A 14,624-nucleotide genomic window follows, 5' to 3' on the forward strand; every position below is an offset into this window, starting at 1 on the left:
GAATAAAAAAAGACCCCGAATAGCTGCAGCAATCCTGAGAAAGAAGAACAAAGTAGGTGGAATCTCAATAACAGATATTAAGCTGTATTACAAAGCCACTGTTCTTAAAACAGCATGGAACTGGCGCAAGAACAGACATATAGATCAATGGAATAGAATAGAGAACCCAGAAATCAACCCAAACCACTATGCCCAATTAAGATTCAACAAAGGAGGCAAGAGCATACAATGGAGTCAAGACAATCTCTTCAATAAATGGTGTTGGGAAAATTGGACAGATATATACAAAAAGATGAAACTAGACCACCAACTCACACCATACACAAAATAAACTCAAAATGGATAAAAGACTTAAACGTAAGACTGGGAACCATAAAAATACTAGAGGAATCCACAGGCAGCAAAATCGCAACCATATGCCAAAGGAATTTCTTCTCTGATACTGCTCCTAGGACAATGGAAACTAAAGAGAAAATAAACAAATGGGACTACATCAAAATAAAATGCTTCTGCACAGCAAAAGAAACCATCAACAAAACAACAAGAAAACCCACTGCATGGGAGAAAATATTTGCCAACAATATCACCGATAAGGGCTTAATCTCCAACATTTACAGGGAACTCATGCAACTTAACAATAGGAAGATAAACAATCCAATCAAAAAATAGGCAACGGACCTAGATAGACACTTTTTAAAAGAGGACATACAGAAGGCCGAAAGACATATGAAAACATGCTCAAAGTAAGTAATTATACGAGAGATGCAAATCAAAACGACAATGCGGTATCATCTCACACCTACCAGAATGGCTATCATCAACAAATCAACAAACCACAAGTGTTGGAGAGGATGTGGAGAAAAAGGAACCCTTCTGCACACTGGTGGGAATGCAGACTCATGCAGCCACTGTGGAAAACAGTATGGAGTTTCCTCAAAAAACTAAAAATGGAACTCCCATTTGACCCAGTGATCCCACTTCTAGGAATATATCCCAAGAAACCAGAAACACCAATCAGAAAGGATATATACACCCCTATGTTCATAGCAGCACAATTCACCATAGCTAAGATCTGGAAACAGCCTAAGTGCCCATCAGTAGATGAATGGATTAGAAAACTGTGGTACATCTACACAATGGAATAACTACGCTGCAGTAAAAAAGAAGGAACTCTTACCATTTGCAACAGCATGAATGGAACTGGAGAGCATTATGCTAAGTGAAATTAGCCAGTCAGAGAAAGATAAATACCACATGATCTCACTCATTTGTGGAATATAGAGAACTACATAGACAGAGAAATAGCGATCAGACTATCAATCCCCAGAGGGAAAGTAGGGGAGGGTGGGGGTAAGGGGAAGAGATCAACAAAAGGACTCGTTTGCATGCATATAAACCAAACCAATGGACATGGACAACAGGGGGATGAGAACATGATTGGTGGGGGGAGGTTAGGGGTTAATGGGGGGACGAGGACACATTTGTAATACCTTAACCAATAAAGAAATTTTAAAAAAGTTTTTAGCATTTTTAAAATTCTGATCACATTTTGAAGTAGCTTGTTATAACTGATGAAGAGTCATTATATTGTAGTTAGAAATTACAAAGTTTAAGACCCTACTTAAATACCAGATCAACTTTCTTCTTCAGAAAAAGCTGTAGACTTGTATGGGTTCTTTTCTTCCCAACATCAGAGAAGTTTTCTGTCATTATTTCTTCAAACAGGTTTTCTATTCCTTCCTCCACTTCCTCTCCTCCTGGCACCCCTATAATGCAGTGTTGTTTCCTTTTGTGTTGTCCCAAAGCTCCCTTAGGCTCTCCTCCTGCTTTTTAAGTTTTCTTTCCAGTTGCTGCTGTGTTTGTGTGTTTTTTCCTACCTTGTCTTCTAATTCTCTGATGTGGTCCTCAGCCTCTTCAAGTCTGCTATTGAAGTCTTCCATTATGTTCTTTATTGCAGCTAGGTCATTCTTCATTTCCTCTTGATTCCATTTCATGTTGGTGGCATTCTTATTCAGCTTTTTATAATTCTCATTCAGTTGTGTGTATTTGTCATCCAGACGTTTCAGCATCCTTATAACCATTACTCTGAATTCTTCCTCTTACAAGTTATTTTCCTCCATCTCATTTAATTCTCCTTCTGGTGATTCCTTTTTTTCTTTCCTCGGGTGATTGTTTTTATGTCTCCCCATTTTTTGCTGTAATGTTTTAATTGTTTCTATGTCTTAGATCCAACTGCTTTTCTACCCAGGCTCCTTTGGGGATGGTACTATGCAGTTGGTGATTTTGGGGACCCAATGGTGCAGTATCTCAAATCTCCTGGGCTTGGTGATCTAGCGGAGCCCCCTACTTGAGCTATTTGGGTTCTGTTGATGTAGTTGGTTCTTGAATGTTAGTTTCTTATTCTTGGATGAAGTCTCATCATAGATTGGCAATGTGACTCACCCACAGCTTCATTGTGTAAGCTGTTGTGGATGTGATCGTAGTTCCAGCTCTTGTGGAAAGGCTTGCCTGGGGTCTCACTGGCATGTGCTAATTGTGAGTTTCTAGAGTCCATGGGCTTGGAAGGGATCTTGGGGCCTGAGGCTCAGGTACTGTGACTTTGGCTGGTGTTGTGTGACTCTTGCTGGGGTGACGCTTCACTCTTTATCTCACTACGAGGGTCCGAGAGCCCCTGACAATTTGGGGCAGCTGTCCCTAGTCTGTGGTTGAGGCAGTGGGACTCTGGCCAAAGTGATTTCCCTCTCTGAAGGACGAGGGGGTGCAGGAGTCAGCAGCTGGGGTTGTGGGAATCTTAGAGTCTGTGGCTGAAACAATGTGACCTTGTCTGGAGCGGCGGGTCCTCAGTAACTCACCAAGGTGTCCAGAGGTAGGCAGCTGGGAGGGGAATGTCATGGATCCTGTTGAGGGAGCCGTGCGCCCTTGGTTGTTGAGGCACACGCCCAATGGCAGCTCACAGAGGGGCCCAGGAGCCATCTGCTGGGGCTGTTTGCTTGTGGGACTTACGCGCTGGAGCTGCATGATTGTGTTGTGCTGCTGACCCGGGGAGGGGGAAGTCCCAGTATCTCCTTCGGGGGGATGTGCGCCCTTGGTTGGATACACAAGCCCAGCGGTGTCTTACAGAGCTGTCTGCTGGGGCGGTGGGCTGAGAGGTGCTGTGTGCTGGAGCAGTGCTACCATGGTTACTGGATCCTGGCAGCCAGGGTCATGTCTTACGGTGGCTGAGAGGCACCTGGGAGCTGTCTGCTGGGGCCTATGCGCTGGATTGGTGCAACTATGGTGACTGGAGGTCGGGAGGTTGGCATTCGAGAAGAGTGCGCCCAGCAGCTGCTCACAGAGGCACCTGGGAGCCGCCTGCTGTGGCAGTGGACTCTGGGGGCCTGTGTGCTGAAACTGTGTGACCACGGTGTCTGTGGACAGGTAGCCGGGAATGGGAAAGTCCCAATATCTACTGCCAGGGCCCTGCTGCCTTGTTTGGATACCTGCGCACCCAGCGGTGGCTCACAGAGGCATTGGAGAGCCCTCAGCCTGGGCTGGTGACTCAGGGTGCCCATGCAGTGGATCTGCGTGACTGGGGTGTTTGGAGGTCTGCAGCCGGGGAAGGGAAAGTCTCACTTACTGTTGCAGGAGCCATGCGCCCTTGGAGGTAGATGTCCTAAGGTCTGCGGGTCTGCTGACGAGGCAGCAGGCCTTTGGCTGGTGTGGCTGTAGGGTCGCAGGCAGTGTCAAGGCCAGTCTGGGGGGTGGTACTGATGAGTTCCTAGAGGAGGCCCCTCTCCCCTTCAAGATGGTGTGTGCTCCCTGCTGGAGCCCCACAGCCAGGGGAGTGCCTGCAGCAGTGGTAGGGGCTCCCTGTCCAGGAGAGCCTGGTCTGCCAGCCTCTGATACTCCTGCCGGTTTTAACTGTCCCTCACTCATTCCCACACACTCTACACACGTCACACACTCCCCTGTCACTTCCTCACTCACTCACACCCTCTCCCTCACCTCCATCCTGCCAGCCACCATCTTCCCAGCTCCTTCTAGTAGAGAATTTAACCAGTTTGTGATTCTAAGGAGATTGCTCGTCTTCGCATTAAAAAAAAGAGACAAATTTAAAAAATATATAGTTTCATTGATTTTTTTTTAGGGAGAGAGACAAAGGGATAGGGATAGGAAGATAGAAACATCAGTGATGAGAGAGAATCATTGATTGGCTGCCTCCTGCATGTGCCCTGACAGGAATTGAACCGTGTCCTCCTCCTTCATAGGTCAACACTCAACCACTGAGCCACACTGGCTGGGCAAAAAGATGATTCTTTTGCAAAAATAATTATAACTACATTAAATATTATAAAGAGAAAAGCTTATAACATGTGGCTTACCAAGTAAAGATTAAGCAATGGTTTTAGGAAGCAGCCTTTGGAATATCCTGGAAATGGAGGAAAGGCAAAGCCATCAGTTTTCGATGGCGGACTGCATGGATTGTGTTTGCTCTGCCTGCAGCTGCCTGGGTGCAGTCCCTCCCCAGGGAGGAAGCTCTGTGCCCTGTAGCAGGAAGCAAGCAGTGTGAAGGGTCCACAGACCTGACCTCTCCCAGGTCTATGCTGACTGGCCAGATGAGACAGGCCCAGTCATTGCAGATCTCTGCCATGGTCTCCCTGTGTGGAAAGTGGAAAGATAGACTATATCAGCGGTTTTAAAATTCTATTTTAAGCAGATCACTCTATTGAAAAGAAACATTATGCAGAAAATGGACATCTAATTCACTAAAGAGTGGGCTGTGGGGCCAAATCCGAGCTCTGACCTATACTAGAAGTGTGACCTCGGCAACTCCTCTCCCTTTCGGGACTTCTGTGTCCTCGCTGTAATAACACGGGCCTCACAGAACAGCTCTGAGGACTAGGTGAATAGTTTTCTAATGTGCACCAACCATCGTGCCTGACACATTCTTGTGCAATAGATATTGGCTGGTATCTGATGTTGAAGTGGCCCCTGAACCCACACATGCATACACACATTCACACATGCACTTACACACGCACTCACACACACACATACACACACCTGCACATACACATCCATCTTCCACCAGTAACCTCTCACTTCCACAAAAACAACCAGAATAACGACCTCTTTCTTGCAGCTCTAACATTCTTTGAAGTTCTAATTATTTCCTTCTTCTCATGAAACAGTAGGCATAGCATGTACAACTACAATATTCTGACCTCCTCCGTAAGAGGATGCAGGCTGTTGTTGCCAGGCCTTCTATTTTATTTTTTTACTTTTAAATTTCATTTTATTTTTATTTTTTAAATCTTTATTGTTAAAAGTACTACATATTTCCCCCGTTTTCCCCCAATAACCCCTTATAGCCTGCTCCAGCCCCCCACCCCAGGTCTTCACCCGCTATTGTCTGTGTCCATGGGTTATGCATATATGCATACAAGTTCCTTGGTTGATCTCTTCTCACCCACTCACATACCCACCCCCTCCTTCCCTCTGATATGGAATAGACAATCTGTTCCATGCTTCTATGTCTATGCCAGGCCTTTTATGCTCCTGGTCTGGTGGATTCTTGCCTTGCGAAGTTCCGCCAATGCATTTGTTGGCTCTGTGCTTTGTGTTTCTGCTTTTGGGTCGCAGACAAAAATAAAACAGGAAGTTCATTTTCAAATTCAAGAGAAGCTATTAAAATTGTTTAGCAAAAGCATGTCCTCTATGACTTTGCTAAACAACTGAGTGACATGGGCAAGCTTTTGTCTGGAGTTCAGAGTCATTTCTTTAAAGAAATTGCAAGTGTGAGAAAATACAATCATGGCAACATCAGAGACTTATAAACTTATTTTTTAAAATTGCAGAAAAGTCCTCCACAATTCCACTTAGGAGCTAAAACAAGTGCTTCAGAGACTTCTGCCCAGGAGATGAAAAATTACAATGGTCACTTGCGTTGCATAGGGTAAATGGACCAGTAAGAGTTATAATATTATTTTTTATTTTTCAAATACATTTTTTTTCTGAAGAACTTACCATTTTGCATGTGGATGTCCTGCTGAGATGAGGACAGGAAATAAGGGGCTGATGCCTACAGACACTGAACGGACAGAGAATAAGGTCGCCCAGGGTGTGAGCATCAGTATTGGAGCTGGACTCTCCTCACCCGGATCCCCCACGCTCCCCGAGGTGAAGAGTGTGGACTCGGCTTTGTCATCAGAAACTCCGAGGGTCCTATTCTTGCCTCCACCTCCTATGAAGCTGCCGGGCCCTGGGAAAGTCATGGAGCATCTTTTGGGGGCTCAGTTTGTCATCTCTAAAATGGGAATAGCGGCATCATGTATCCCACGGAGATTTAAAAATATGTGTATTTTTATTGATTTCAGAGTAATATATTTTTATTGAAGGGAGAGGGAGAGACAGCAACATCATTGATGAGAGAGAATCACTGAATGGCTGCCTCCTGCATGCCCCCTGCTGGGGATTGAGCCCACAACCCGAGCATGTGTCGTGACCAGGAATTGAACCATGACATCCTGGTTCATAGGTCGATGCTCAAGCACTGAACCAGGCCTGCTGGGCTCCCATGGTTTTTTTGTGAAGAATAATTGAGTTCCTTTCCACAAAATGATGGTATTTTGCCTCAAACTCAGCAAGGTTTAAATTGGGGTATTTATAAACTTCTTGATGTGGAGACTGTTGTTCAGAACCACCCATGTGCTGCCTGGTGTCCGCCCTACTGTACAAATGGGGGACAGTAGAGAAGTGCAGATCTGGCCACTTGGCTCAGGAAAGTCACACTTTTATTTCCTCAAAAACAGTCCAGGGCACGGAGTTCCCTCAGAATGCCTCCTGTCAGCCCAGCCCAGCCACTCTCACCAAGTATGTGACTCTGTCGTATTGAATGTCCCTGTACCCAGAGGCATCCCCTTTGAAGGGATTGTTTCATTGGTTTGTTCCCCACCGAGGTAACATACTGTATAAAATTAACTTGTTCTGTCTGGGGTCACGTCACAGCTGTCAAATCCAGAGACAATTCAAAATAGAGCTAGCATCCCTAACCTTCTCAATAGAACTCTGCTTTCTAAGCTATTTTTTTTCTCTTACATTTGTAGGGCCATGACACAACTGCAGCTGGAATGAACTGGACCTTGTATCTTTTGGGTTGCCATCCAGAAGTCCAGAAAAAATTAGGCAATGAGCTGGATGAAGTGTTTGGTATGTAGGGCCCTTTCACTACTTACACTGAAGGTCCCAAGTCACTGAAGCAAATGGCATTCTTCCTCATTAAGAATGTGCAGTCGGGCCTGTTCTAAAGACACTGTAATAAGCAGGAAGGCTGCCATATGGGATCCCTTCCAGGCCTAATGTCTTTTGCAAGACCTCATCTATTTGTTTACGGGTGCTTGGCCTGTCACTGCACCAGGCTATATGCAGGGGCTACACTGATAAATGTCAGTGTCCTCAGGGACCTCACGCTTCATAGGTGAAGCAGACACTGTATAAAGTATCAAGTCATGGCTGTGTGCTTGGGTGATATGAGGATGAAGGGGCTAGTGGAGAGCAGAGAGGAGAGGTGAAGCTGGTTAGCGGGGTCAAGGAGAGCTGTTCCATATAGGATTTCTGTGGGTTAAGCTGATGGGACATACTTTTCTTTTGTACAACCAGTAACCTGTAGGTAATGGGTCCTAGGCTGATGCCTGTAGGGATGTTGTGAGAATCGTGGGCTTGCTCTTTTTTCTCTCTGTCATTTTCATCATCATGGATTTTGTTTTCTTGATTGTGGTTCTGGGTCTCATGTTTATCTTTAAGGCAATAAGAAAGGGGAGGGGGAATGAAGGATAATATTAGTCTCCTTTGACTGCAGTCACCGATTCTGCAAACTGGGTGGCTTTGCACAATAGAAATTTATTCTCTTACAGTTCTGGACACCAGAAGGCCCAGATGAGTATCTCTGAGTTGAATCAATGTGTTGGCAGGGCAGCAGTTTTTGGAAGCCTGAGGGGAGAATCCACTCCTTCTGGTGACTGCCAACACATCTTGGCTTATGGCCACATCATTCCAATCTCTGTCTCCATCTTTACATGACCTTCTCTTCTGTGGGTGTGTGTCAGATCTCCCACTGCTCCCTCTTATCATGACATTTGTGATGGCATTCATGGCCCAACTGGATAATTAACGATCATCTCTCCATTTGAAGATCCTTAATAAAATCTTCAAAAGATTTTATTGGAAATATTATTCTTCCCAAAAAGGGTAATACTTAAAGGTTCTAGGGATTAGGACATGATTTATTTGTGGGTCACAATCAGTCTACCACAAAGGAACTTTGCATTGTGCCATCGACTTAATTCTTTGTTTAATCAGATGTCATATGGCTGCCCATGGCTGGGAAAAGAAAGGTAAAGGTTGGCTTGGCCAACCAACAAATTGGTGTCTGATGTATTTTTCTAGTGCAAAGTGGGGAAGGAATAATAAAGGAAAAGAGGAGGAGGTGGAAGACTTTCTAGAAAGAGAGGCTCCAGTTGCACAATGGCAAAGTGGAGAAGTTATAAGATAATAGTAAGCATCAAAGGACAGGTGGAATTCAGAACATTTGTTAGAACCCATGGAGGGGTGAAGTGGGAAAAGTAATTTCATGTCCAGATGGTGTGAGGACTGGATTTTCATATCAAGAGCAAAGACTTTATTTTATAGAATGGAGATGATCTAAACTTCTGGGCTCTGTTTCTGTCATTTCACTTTTCCCGTATCACTTTGTATTTCTCTCAGATTGCCTCTGGTGGGTAAATTGGGTATTCTAGAAACCCAGGGTCTTTTGGAATGTGTTCCCATGTTCATGTTTTTTACAATTTCTAGCACAATGTAGGTGTCATAAGTACTTTTGGATCTCACATAATTGACACCATTTTTGCTAGAATTTTTATTCTGCTGCTTCTCATGATTTTGCTAATTGTGCCTCACTTCTCTTCTATCCCCAGTATTAGTTCTAAACATTTTTTGAGCAACTGATATTTGGATATTGAAATGTAAGTATTCATTCCTCTTTTTCTTTTTCTTTTTTTTTTTTTTTTTTTTTTTTTTTTTTTTTACTGAGGTAGACTTCACATTTAGATTCATTATAAGAAAGCAACTGGTACACTTTTAATGTTTAAAATTGATCAATATCTTTTCTTTCCGGTGAAACAAAAAAAAAAATTAAATAAACAGGAACAAGATTACAATAGAGAATGACGATTCCAAATAAGATTCTGCAGGACCGCTACTCTCCTATTGAGTAGCAGGGCACAGGCCATTATTAGGAGACAATTTTATTTTATTTTTTTTCTCATTTCAAGTTTATTGCATTTTATTTGAAAATTATTTTAAAATTTTATTTTAAAAGCATCATTTTAAACTGCAAGGAAGTCCATTAAATGTCACAATTAAACATACCAAAGGGGAAGCCTTGTTGTTTAAATGCCAACTTAACTAACCCAAACGTCTCATAACTACCCTTTGTCCTTCTATAAACCCATTTTTTTTTTAGTTTAAAAAATGTTCCCTACAAGAGAAAGTAGACAGGTGTATGTCGGTAAATGCTAACTGTCCACATTCACAGAGACACAGTGTAATCTGTGTGCTCAGTGTACAGAGAAAGGAGGAAACAAGTTAGAATTCTGTGTACTACTGCGCAGACTGAGCCTCCAGTCTCTAGCGGAGCAATTTAAGCAGAAGATTTTTCTTTCCCACAGAGCACAGGGGCATTGATTCCATAAAGTTTAATAGGAAGGGATAAAAGTGAATTTGGACTTGTATGCATGCATATAAGCCTAACCCATGGATGCAGACACCAGGCGGGTGAGGGCATGAGTGGGGGATTAGGGGACAATGGGGGGATAAGGACACATGTGTAACACCCTAATCAATAAAGAAAAAAAAATTAAAATCAAGGGAAAAAAATAAAAATACTTTTAAAAGTAAAAAAAAAAAAAAAAAGAATTTGGAACAGAAAGCGTTAGAGATTCTTTTCCCACTGTATTCTGCTCAAGGTATTTCCCCCCAAATAAGTTGAGAACCAGGATGTAAGGGAGAGAAAAGACTTCAAGAGCAGAATGACTGAGCCTAAGAGTAAAGCAAAACAAAACAAAACCCAGACTGTAACTTGCTCCCAGTGACTGGAGGAAACTTTTAAAAAGAAGGTTGGAATCCATCCATGTTCCTTAGTCATCTTCTCCTTCATCCTCATCAGCTTCTTCATTGGTAGCTTTCAATCCTCTCCCTCTCCCCCTCCATCATCATCTTCTTCTCTTCTCCATCCCTGTCTTCATCTTCCACATCAGGAAGCAAGTAGTAATGAATTGGATTTTGGCAAATACAACTTTCGATGATCTCCCACCTTACCTGCACCTGCATCAGAATGGCCATAAACCAGATTTTTGTTTCTCGGCCTCTTCCTGCTGGCTTTATCCTGCATTGGATTTGAACATTTCATCAAATCCTTTCCAGATATTTCGTGGACTTTGAAAAATGCATCACGGCTTGCACTCAGATGAAATTGCTTGGGTGCAACTATATTCCAAGGAAGGGTTTTCATCGCAATGAAAATCTGTTCTGTGACCTGATGTATTACTTTTCCATTCTGTACTTCAACTGTGGTTAAATAACACAGTGCCTTTCCATGCATCTCCCCGAGCAGTGCAGGCATAGAGATGGTTGCAAATGTTGTTGGTTGAAAATTTGGGTTTTAGGCCATCAATTCCTACCTCTTCTGAGAAACAGTGGTTGGCAGGATTTGCTATATGTCCGCCTTCAGAATCTTCTCACTGGCTTGTTCATTGAGTTGGTCTGTCTCATTTTTTGCTTTCTCAGTATTTTCAGTTGCTTTGTGCTGTGTTTTTTCTCCTGTTGACACATCCAAGAAGTCATTTGGATTTCTCTTTGAGGTGGGAATGGAGGGCATTCGGGGGCCAGGCTATGGGGAGAATCCAAGAAGCTGACCCAGGAGAAGATTCACTTCTGAAGAGGCTCTGAGAATTCAAAATTAAATGTTTTAAACTTATGGTTTCATGCATTCACAATGTTATGTAACTGTCACCTCTGTCTAATTCCAACCCATTTCAGCAGCCAAAAGGAAACCCTGCGCCATTAATCAGCCACTGCCCATTTTCTCTTCCTTCAGTCCCTGGCAGCACCTCATTTACACTCTGTCTCTATGGATTTAGCTTCTCTGAGTACTTCCTCCAAATTTAATGATACAACATGTGACCTTTGGTATTTTTTTTTTTTTACTTAGCATTATTGTCTCATTTTATTTTCATTATCTATACTATTAAGAATTTTACTTTAGCTGTTGGTATTTAACATTCAGTGTATTGATGTTATCATATATTCTTTTTTGATGTCTTATCCACCAAGCCCAAATAGTTCTTTCATTTATTTTATTTCATGTATTTATTTTGATCAGGGAATTCTGATCGCCCTGTTACCTTAGAAGACCTGAAGAAACTTAAATATCTGGAGTGTGTTATTAAGGAGACCCTTCGTATTTTTCCTTCTGTGCCTTTAATTGCCCGTGAACTTAATGAAGATTGTGATGTTGGTGAGAATTCTTTCATGAAAGTAGTGGGGAGAGTGGACTTTTCTGTGTCTGTCTTGCTCTGTTCTCATGACATATCGACTGCCTCATGACAGGGGGATACAAGGTTGTGAAAGGCTCTCAAATAGTCATCATTCCCTACGCACTGCATAGAGACCCACGGTACTTCCCAGACCCTGAGGAGTTCAAGCCAGAGCGGTTCTTTCCCGAGAATTCGATGGGACGCCATCCATACGCATATGTGCCCTTCTCTGCTGGACCCAGAAACTGTATAGGTTTGTATCCATCACAATCGGTTTGACCTTTCACGCGCACACGGCAGGGGGTTTCTCACAATAGTGTCTTTGAAATGTAGTGTCTCAGATACAAGTCTGTGAAAAAACTAGTTGTTTTATTTTTTCCCCCTACTTTACTATGACTCTCATAAAGTATATCAGTTTTCTAGGGCTGCTGTAACAAAGCACCACAGACTGGGTGGCTTAAATGACAGAATTTTATTTTATCACAATTCTGGAGGCCAAAAGTCCAAGATCAAGGTGTCTGCAGGGCTTGTTTCTTCTGAGGCATCTGTCCTTGGCTTATAGATAGATGTCTTCTCCCTCTGTCTTCACAGAAAGAGTTTATTCCTCTGTCTGTGTGTGGGTGTGGGTGTGTTTTTAATTTATTAATCCCCACTCAAGGATACATTCCTATTGATTTTTAGAGAGAGAGGGAATCATTGATGTGAGAGAAACATTGAATGGTTGCCTCCCATACGTGCCCCAACCAGGAATCTAACCCAAAACCTAAGTATATGCCCTGATGGAATTGAACTCACAACCTTATGGTGAATGGGATGACATACCAACCAACTGAGCCACCTAGCCAGGGCTTGATCTCTTTTTTTTTGTAAAGACACCAGTCAAATTGGATTAGGGCCCATCCATAGGACCTCATTTTATTTTAATCACCTCTTTAAGGGCCCTATCCCCAAATGCAGTCACATTGTGAGGTACTGAGGGTTAAGAATAAAGCAGATGAATTGGGGGGAATACCATTCAGCCCATAACATAAAGCATAACCAGTTTCATGGTAGAGTTTTAAAATGTAGATCTTTGGATTGAAGTAGAATATACTTTATATGGTAGAAAGCTTATTTATAACAATTAGTTTATTTAACCTGTTTTCATTGCTTTTAAAAATTGCTTTCTTCAAAGCCAAAACAGAGAATACTCACCATAGGACCAGTGGAAATACTTAAATAAAATGATTGCACACCGCCATGCATTATAAACACTTTTGGCTTAGTATCTCTGGCATTTTATTTATGTAAATGCAGGCATTGGTGCAATGAGGCCTGGTAACTCTATAGTAAACTGCATTAAAGGCCCAGAGGATAGCATTCTAGAGTAGTGGTTCTCAGGCTTCAATGAGCCCAGGATTCATCTGGGTGCTGCATGGGCTGGATTCTTTGTCCACACAGCTATTCAGATGCACTGGGTGGGAGCAGGCAAGGGCACTCAAGGATCTTTATTATCAGGAAGCATTCTGAGTGATACTGGTTCTCCCAGGGCCTACTGTGAAAATCTAACATCACGTGCTTCCTCTAATAGAACCTGTTCTTTCTCTCATTTGAGATAGATCTGTAATTAAAGTTATGTTATTTACATTAATTTGAAGGTCAAAGGTTTGCCATGATGGAAGAAAAGGTAATTCTTTCATGCATCCTGAGGCATTTTTGGGTAGAATCCACCCAGAAAAGAGAAGAACTTGGTCTGGCAGGAGAGCTGATTCTTCGTCCTACTAATGGCATTTGGATCAAGTTGAAGAGGAGAAACGCAGATGCATCCTAACTCCATTATTGGGCTGTGCCTTAGTAGGAATAAAGTCTTTCTTCAAGAGAAATTTTGCATTTAAAATGTGTTAATCCCTACACTTAATTTTTTCTTATCACCACTTACCTTGGGGTCAAGTCTTCCAAAGAGAGAGTTTTTATATTTTCATCACCACCATTATCTTACCCTTGCTCTTGATCCCAAAAGATGAGTTAACTGATATCTGTACCCAAATAAATGTATACATTTCTCAACAGAGGGATCTATAGGCCAATTCAATTTCAATTGACAAAACCAAAGGATATAAGTTAATTGAATTTCCTGAATTTTTTAAGGCATTCTTGTTGAACACAAATATACATATATACATATACATTTAATTTGAAAAAGTAATTTAATACTTAGACTGGAGCTTAGGTTTCAATAATTGTATCATTGGCATCAGTTATGAGAATAATTATGGTGATGATACTTTTCAGATTTAATGGAGAGCAGATCATTTATAAGTTGACTCATGGGTTCTGTTCCTATTTCCCTTTTAATCGTGTACTTATGGCCTTCATTTCATTTCCTGCTACATAACATCACAATTACTTTCACATATCATATATTATCGGGAGAGATTCCTCTTGGTGATCGCCAATCCCTCATAATGGCTTTTGGAGCTGGAAGCACCTTAGACATTATCAGGTTATACTCCTTTTCATTTGAAGGGGATAAGATCATTCAGGGGTAAGTTTCAATCCAAAGTCATACCACTACAGGGTGACAGAGCTGGAGGTAGATAGAGGTCTAAACTCTAAATCTCTACTACAATATGCTATTGCTTTATGAAACTCGGGTCTATAACTGGGTGTATCATTAAAACACAGATCTTCTAGAACTCTCCCATCATTAAGGAGAAGAGAAGCCGCACATGTATAGTAATCCAGCACTTAGTTCAGGGTTACACTACTGGGAAATTCAATCCTCCAGAACATACCTGTCAAGCTGGTAACTGATACAAAGTCCCTGAATTTTAATTCCATTGATAATATTTCTACTCCCTCGTTCAGTGACTTTTAAAAACTTCTTTTAATAATTTTAATGAGATTGTTTCTGTTTCTAAATTGATTTTAGAGTGAGAGGAATAGGAAAGAGAGAGAGAAACATTGATGTAATGTGAGAGAGCTACCTTGATCCATTGCTTCCCGTTCACCTCCTGACTGGGGATTGAACTCACACCTAGGTATATGCCCTGACTGGGAATCAAACTTGTGACC

General features: G+C 42.2%; 1 protein-coding gene across 2 annotated transcripts in view; it reads left to right on the plus strand.

The window, feature by feature from the left end:
• LOC132228725 (cytochrome P450 4V2-like) overlaps positions 1-13,616 on the plus strand; it is a 36,356-nt gene extending 22,740 nt beyond the window's left edge. For both annotated transcript variants that reach the window (XM_059685633.1, XM_059685634.1), the window contains exons 8-11: positions 7,086-7,188; positions 11,417-11,551; positions 11,644-11,823; positions 13,208-13,616. In XM_059685633.1, coding sequence (XP_059541616.1) covers positions 7,086-7,188; positions 11,417-11,551; positions 11,644-11,823; positions 13,208-13,380 — 591 coding nt within the window. In that variant the 3' untranslated portion in view covers positions 13,381-13,616. The remainder of the gene's footprint in view (positions 1-7,085; positions 7,189-11,416; positions 11,552-11,643; positions 11,824-13,207) is intronic.
• The last annotated feature ends 1,008 nt before the right edge of the window (positions 13,617-14,624 follow it).

The sequence above is a fragment of the Myotis daubentonii genome, chromosome 2 (assembly GCF_963259705.1).
Source record: "Myotis daubentonii chromosome 2, mMyoDau2.1, whole genome shotgun sequence".
Classification (NCBI taxonomy): Eukaryota; Metazoa; Chordata; class Mammalia; order Chiroptera; family Vespertilionidae; genus Myotis; species Myotis daubentonii.